Source organism: Salvelinus alpinus, chromosome 9 (genome assembly GCF_045679555.1).
Source record: "Salvelinus alpinus chromosome 9, SLU_Salpinus.1, whole genome shotgun sequence".
Classification (NCBI taxonomy): Eukaryota; Metazoa; Chordata; class Actinopteri; order Salmoniformes; family Salmonidae; genus Salvelinus; species Salvelinus alpinus.
Window position 1 is genome coordinate 51771673 of NC_092094.1, and position 7544 is coordinate 51779216.

Consider the following 7544-nt stretch of genomic DNA (forward strand, 5'->3'; position numbering starts at 1 on the left):
CAACTCCTGAGGTTGAAGAAGCCCTGTTGCACCTTCACCACACTGTCTGTGTGGGTGGACCATTTCAGTTTGTCTGATGTGTATGCCGAGAAATGTCAAGCTTTTCACCTTCTCCACTACTGTCCCGTCGATGTGGATAGGAGGGTGCTCCCTCTGCTGTTTCCTTAAGTCCACAATCATCTCCTTTGTTTTGTTGAGTGAGTGGTTGCTTTCCTGACACCACACTCCGAGTGCCCTCACCACCTCCCTGTAGGCTGTCTCGTCGTTGTTGGTAATCAAGCCCACTACTGTTGTGTGTGTGTGTGTGTGTGTGTGTCTGTGTGTGTGTGTGGTCTGCAAATTTGATGATTGAGTTGGAGGCGTGCATGGCCACACAGTCATGGGTGAACAGGGAGTACAGGAGGGGGCTGAGCACGCACCCTTGTGGGGCCCCAAGTAAGGTTTATGGAGGCTGCATTAAGGATAAACGCTTAATCCGAAATGACCTTAAATTTGAATCGTGCTATATCGTGGATCTTCGGTGATATGGATTGTATCCAGCCCTAAATCACAGTAATCAAAGGAACATTATGTAGAACAATCAGCAACACAATTGCTTAACTAACCATGGTCTTCCATTTCTCCAGCTGTTCCTCGACTAATCGAACTGTGTCGCTCACCAGCAGAGAGGAACAACAGCGACTCTGTACTGGTTGCATGTCTGGTATGTACTAGATCTTTGAGTATGTGTTAGTATGAATGTCTGTGTACAATAGTTATATTCTCGAGAATGTGTTTGAACGTGTATTGTATGTATGTTTTTAAAGCCTCTGCTATGTATATTTCCCATACACCTGTACTGCACTCTGAAGTAATATCTTTCCAGGGCATAGTGCATAAGTGTACCTAATTACTTAGATGTAAGTAATGAGAGGGTGATGTCCATGGGGCAAAGTTGAAAGACACCGCAGTCCTTGCATCTGAACCAGTCTTCTCATTATAAGGAGATCCCACTATGTAGCCGGGTATGCTTAAATAGGCACATATCATACATATTCCTGTTCATCCTTTATCATTCATAGGCTTAATAGGCTTAATTAAGACTGCTGGATGGATTTTGCACATAAGGGCTCTCTCCTTCACTGTTTTACAGTGTTTGCTATAATCAAGTCAATTTAATAGGATCATTTTTTTATCGCTAGCGCCAGGGGTAAAATTGAGATATTGTAGGAACCAGCCTTCAAAGAGGGTTGGCTTTCAGAGATAATGTTGTTAACTGATATGTAAACATGTGGTATTCCCCTGCTGCAGAACTGTAATTTTGTTTCATACTGCCATGCTCCCTCTGTTTTATTACAGAATACTGAAGCAGTCATGCACTGCAGAGTCAGTCAATCCTCAGTCCATCAGCACTGTTAGGTTACAGCCTTTTCCCTCATCAATCTACACACAATACTCCATAATGACAAAGCAAAAATGGGTTTTAGAAATGTTTGCTAATATCACATTTACATAAGTATTCAGACCCTTTACTCAGTATGACGATACAAGCTTGGCACACCTGTATTTGGGGAGTTTCTCCCATTCTTCTCTGCAGATGCTCTCAAGCTCTGTCAGTTTGGATGGGGAGCGTTGCTGCACAGCTATTTTCAGGTCTGTCCAGAGATGTTTGATCAGGGGCAAGTCCGGGCTCTGGCTGGGCCACTCAAGGACATTCAGAGACTTGTCCTGAAGCCACTCCTGCGTTGTCTTGGCTGTGTGCTTAGGGTCGTTGTCCTGTTGGAAGATGAACCTTCGCCCTAGTCTGAGGTCCTGAGCGCACTGGAGCAGGTTTTCATCAAGGATCTCTCGGTACTTTGCTCCGTTCATCTTTGCCTCGATCCTGACTAGTCTCCCAGTCCCAGCCGCTGAAAAACATCCCCACAGCATAATGCAGGGATGGTGCCAGGTTTCCTCCAGATGTGACACTTGGCATTCAGGCCAAAGAGTAAGATCTTGCTTTTATCAGAGAATCTTGTTTCTCATGGTCTGAGAGTCTTTACACAGAACCCAAACCGGCTGCACGCGTGCGCCATCGTGTCCCCCCCACACCAAACGCAATCACGAAACGCAGGTTAAAATATCAAAACAAACTCTGAACCAATTACATTAATTTGGGGACAGGTCGAAAATCATTAAACATGTATGGCAATTTATCTAGCTAGCTTGCACGTGCTAGCTAATTTGTCCTATTTAGCTAGCTTGCTGTTGCTAGATAATTTGTCCTGGGATATAAACATTGAGTTATTTTACCTGAAATGCCCAAGGTCCTCTACAATTAGTCCACACATAAAACGGTCAACCGACTCGTTTCTAGTCATCTCTCTTCCTTCCAGGCCTTTTCTTCTCTTGACTTTATATTGCGATTGGCAACTTTCATAAATTAGGTGCATTACCGCCACTGACCTCGTTCGTCTTCAGTCACCCACGTGGGTATAACCAATGAGGAGATGGCACGTGGGTACCTGCTTCTACAAACCAGTGAGATGGGAGAGGCAGGACTTGCAGCGTGATCTGCGTCAGAAATATAACCGATTTCTATTTTAGCCCTTGGCAACGCAGACGCTCGTTGGCAGTGTTGATGCAATTGAATAACATGGATTTCTAAATTTATTTTGCAACGCTCGCGGTGTGGTCAGCCTATTAGGTGCCTTTTGGCAAACTACAACCAAGCTGTCATGTGCCTTTTTACTAACGAGTGGCTTCCGTTTGGCAACTCTACCATAAAAATCTGATTGGTGGAGTGCTCCCATCTCGACGACTATAGGGTTCTTGGTCACCTCCCTGACCAAGGCCCTTCTTCCCTGATTGCTCAGTTTTGGTACCCTCCCCCAGATCTGTGCCTCGACACAATCCTGTCTCGGAGCACTAAGGACAATTCCTTCGACCTCTTGGCTTGGTTTTTGCTCTGACATAACTTTATACAGACAGGTGTGTGTGTGCCTTTCCAAATAATGTCCAATCAAATGAATTTACCACAGGTGGACTTCAATCAAGTTGTATAAACATCTTAAGGATGATCAATAAAAACAGGATGCACCTGAGCTCATTTTCGAGTCTCATAGCAAAGTGTCTGAATACTTATGTAAATACGTGTTTTTAAAATGTGTGTATATACACTGCTCAAAAAAATAAAGGGAACATTTAAACAACACAATGTAACTCCAAGTCAATCACACTTCTGTGAAATCAAACTGTCCACTTAGGAAGCAACACTGATTGACAATACATTTCACATGCTGTTGTGCAAATGGAATAGACAAAAGGTGGAAATTATAGGCAATTATCAAGACACCCCCAATAAAGGAGTGGTTCTGCAGGTGGTGACCACAGACCACTTCTCAGTTCCTATGCTTCCTGGCTGATGTTTTGGTCACTTTTGAATGCTGGCGGTGCTTTCACTCTAGTGGTAGCATGAGACGGAGTCTACAACCCACACAAGTGGCTCAGGTAGTGCAGCTCATCCAGGATGGCACATCAATGCGAGCTGTGGCAAGAAGGTTTGCTGTGTCTGTCAGCGTAGTGTCCAGAGCATGGAGGCGCTACCAGGAGAAAGGCCAGTACATCAGGAGACGTGGAGGAGGCCGTAGGAGGGCAACAACCCAGCAGCAGGACCGCTACCTCCGCCTTTGTGCAAGGAGGAGCAGGAGGAGCACTGCCAGAGCCCTGCAAAATGACCTCCAGCAGGCCACAAATGTGCATGTGTCTGCTCAAACGGTCAGAAATAGACTCCATGAGGGTGGTATGAGGGCCCGACGTCCACAGGTGGGGGTTGTGCTTACAGCCCAACACCGTGCAGGACGTTTGGCATTTGCCAGAGAACACCAAGATTGGCAAATTCGCCACTGGCGCCCTGTGCTCTTCACAGATGAAAGCAGGTTCACACTGAGCACATGAGCACATGAGCACATGTGACAAACGTGACAGAGTCTGGAGACGCCGTGGAGAACGTTCTGCTGCCTGCAACATCCTCCAGCATGACCGGTTTGGCGGTGGGTCATGGTGTGGGGTGGCATTTCTTTGGGGGGCCGCACAGCCCTCCATGTGCTCGCCAGAGGTAGCCTGACTGCCATTAGGTACCGAGATGAGATCCTCAGACCCCTTGTGAGACCATATGCTGGTGCGGTTGGCCCTGGGTTCCTCCTAATGCAAGACAATGCTAGACCTCATGTGGCTGGAGTGTGTCAGCAGTTCCTGCAAGAGGAAGGCATTGATGCTATGGACTGGCCCGCCCGTTCCCCAGACCTGAATCCAATTGAGCACATCTGGGACATCATGTCTCGCTCCATCCACCAACGCCACGTTGCACCACAGACTGTCCAGGAGTTTGCGGATGCTTTAGTCCAGGTCTGGGAGGAAATCCCTCAGGAGACCATCCGCCACCTCATCAGGAGCATTCCCAGGCGTTGTAGGGAGGTCATACAGGCACGTGGAGGCCACACACACTACTGAGCCTAATTTTGACGTGTTTTAAGGACATTACATCAAAGTTGGATCAGCCTGTAGTGTGGTTTTCCACTTTAATTTTGAGTGTGACTCCAAATCCAGACCTCCATGGGTTGATAAATTTGATTTCCATTGATAATTTTTGTGTGATTTTGTTGTCAGCACATTCAACTATGTAAAAAAAAAAGTATTTAATAAGAATATTTCATTCATTCAGATCTAGGATGTGTTACTTTAGTGTTCCCTTTATTTTTTTGAGCAGTGTGTATATATATATATATATATTTGCCAAAAATTCGGAACCTGTTTTTGCTTTGTCGTTATGGGGTATTGTGTAGATTGCTGATGTTTTTTCTTTTATTTAATCCATTTTAGAATAAGGCTGTAACAACAAAATGTGGAAAAAGTCATGGGGTCAGAATACCTTCAGAAGGCACTGTATATCTGCGAATCAGCAATATCTAGCGCTATAGTCTATTGTTCTACAGGTAACTGCCAAAATAAAGGAAACACTTGAGTAAATGATGGATACAAAGTATATTGAAAGCAGGTGCTTCCACACAGGTGTGGTTCATGAGTTAATTGAGCAATTAAAACATCCCATCATGCTTAGGGCCATGTAAAAATATGCCCATTATTTTGGCTACCATGGCTAGAAGAAGAGATCTGTGACTTTGAAAGAGGGGTCTTAAAAGAACATTGCGTGTTTTAAAGGATGTGTGTCTCAGTCACCAGATCTCAACCCAATTGAACACTTACGGGAGGTTCTGGAGCGGTGCCTGAGACAGCGTTTTCTACCACCATCAACAAAACAACAAATTATAAAATTTCTCGTGGAAGAATGGTGTCGCATCCCTCCAATAGAGTTCCAGACACTTGTAAACTCTATGCCAAGGCGCATTGAAGCTGTTCTGGCGGCTCATGGTGGCCCAACGCTCATTTTGTTAGTTACCTGTATATTTATAATGACCAATCTTATTTTATGCTATGTCATGTGCTGTCACTGGAATAGATGTTGAGTGTCTTCACTGATCCATTCCTCTCCTTGTGCTTTGCAGGCTGCCCTGAGGAGGCTGGCGGCGGGGTGTCCAGACAGCATCGAGGCCACCGACCACCAGCAGCTGATCAAGCCAAGACTGGTGGACTCTTTCCTGCTGTGCTCCAACATGGAAGAGAGCTTTGTATAGGAAGATCCAGAGCAGAGGGGTTGGGTGCTCAGCAGTGGAGGCTGCTGAGGGGAGGTCGCCTCATAATAATGTCTGGAATGGAGTAAATGGAATGGTATCAAACACATGTTTGACTCCGTTCCGGACATTATTATGAGTCGTCATCCCTTCAGCAGCCTCCACTGGTGCACAGATACTGGGGGAGTCACAGTGAGCTTTTGTTTCAGCCTGAGACTTAAAAACACAGACAAAGGAAGGGTTGATGAAATCAGTCCCTATATCCCAAAGCACGCCTTGACTGTTTACCAAAAGATCTGAGCATGAACGGAATTGCCGTTAGTCATTTCAGAACTTCCATTCTCAGAGTACAAAACACCAAAATTCGAGGACAAGCTGGTAAGCTAAAATAATGTACATGATGGAAGCATTCATGAATTAGTACCAAAATCTCCTTCGTGTTTTTAACACCCACAGTGTACATATGGGACCGTCATTATTAAACCAAGTGTTAAAAAGTTAGTGGGTGTTGGAAATTTACAAATTTACCCATAATGAATCAAGAACTGTTTTTAAAGTGTTAGGCTCCTAACACTGTGGGTGCTAGAAATGAAATTCAAAGTGACAGATAATGAACCAAGAACACTTTAAAGGTAGACTCAGCGATATGACGAAGAAGCAGAACGAAAACAGCGTTGAAGCGCAAGGCTCAACTTCTCCACTGTTTTGGTGCCCTGGCTACCACACGGAACAACCTGAAAGCGAACCTGTGCACATGTGCAGAAACTGTGTGACTGTATAGTCCTGCATCTTGCTCATCTCAATATCTGAGATGCTGCTCGTTGCAACATAATTTCACTGAGTCTACCTTTTAAAGTGTCAGGCTCCCAACACACTGTAGGTGTTGGAAACGAACAGCTTGTTGGTCAGTTCCTTCATCATTTTAAATCAGTCAGTTTGTCAAAGATTTCACTGACTGTCTATTTTACATCTTGTCAGCTGCCAATTTAATGGGTTGTTAATATATTAGAATAAATTACTATTGTGCTCTGTTACTTTCAGATAAGAATTTGTATAATGAGTTTGTGGCACAAACAGTATATTGTCAAGGTATTTGATTACATGATCTAATTAAACCTCCCTTGTTCAGAGGAGTTAATGAAATAGGTTACTGTTTGGAGCGGAAGACGACTCCTGAAGTAGGTTTGTATGGCAACAAAGTTCTTTGAAATTGATCATATTGTATTTTACAATCTCGCCTTGGATCTCAAACATTGTATTTGCTACTAAGAAACATAAATGGATCGTAAAACACAATATCTGCAGTGAAACTGTTTAAAAAAAGATATATATTTAAAAATAAATGACATTGTATAGCATGCATATACTGTAATAAAGGGAGCATATCTTATAACGGAATGTTGTGTTTGTTTGTCACTGTCAAGACAAGTATCCATTCAGAAACTGACTCCATTGAAACTCGACTTCACTACTGTGCTAATGTGACCAGAAAAAGCTATGACGAACAAGAGTAACATGGCACGCCAAAGGTAGAACTTGGCTCATCAAAGCGAGACCATGTCACAGGAGATGACTGTTCAATTATCAATGATGCCTTATATCCCTTCATAAGGCCTAATGAGGGCCCAAGGTCTGTAGCCACGCCTCTCCCACGAGAGCTGCTACACTGCCAGACATACATCTCCAAGGAACAATGCTCAAATTTGTTTCTTTATCACTAACAAAGATGACGTCGTCCCCACAGTGACCGTACGTACATACCCCAACCAGAAGCCATGGATTACAGGCAGCATCCGCACTGAGCTAAAGGCTAGAGCTGCCGATTTCAAGGAGCAGGACTCTAACCCGGAAGCTTATAAGAAATCCCGCTTTGCCCGCCGACGAACCATCAAACAG

At 44.4% G+C, this 7544-nt stretch overlaps 1 protein-coding gene across 1 annotated transcript in view; it reads left to right on the forward strand.

Annotated features, from left to right (window-relative positions):
• Positions 1–7038, forward strand: part of LOC139530320 (protein inscuteable homolog) — a 95973-nt gene extending 88935 nt beyond the window's left edge. The window contains exons 12-13 of the mRNA XM_071326616.1: positions 627–703; positions 5523–7038. Of these exons, the coding sequence (XP_071182717.1) occupies positions 627–703; positions 5523–5651 (206 nt within the window). The 3' untranslated portion in view covers positions 5652–7038. The remainder of the gene's footprint in view (positions 1–626; positions 704–5522) is intronic.
• The last annotated feature ends 506 nt before the right edge of the window (positions 7039–7544 follow it).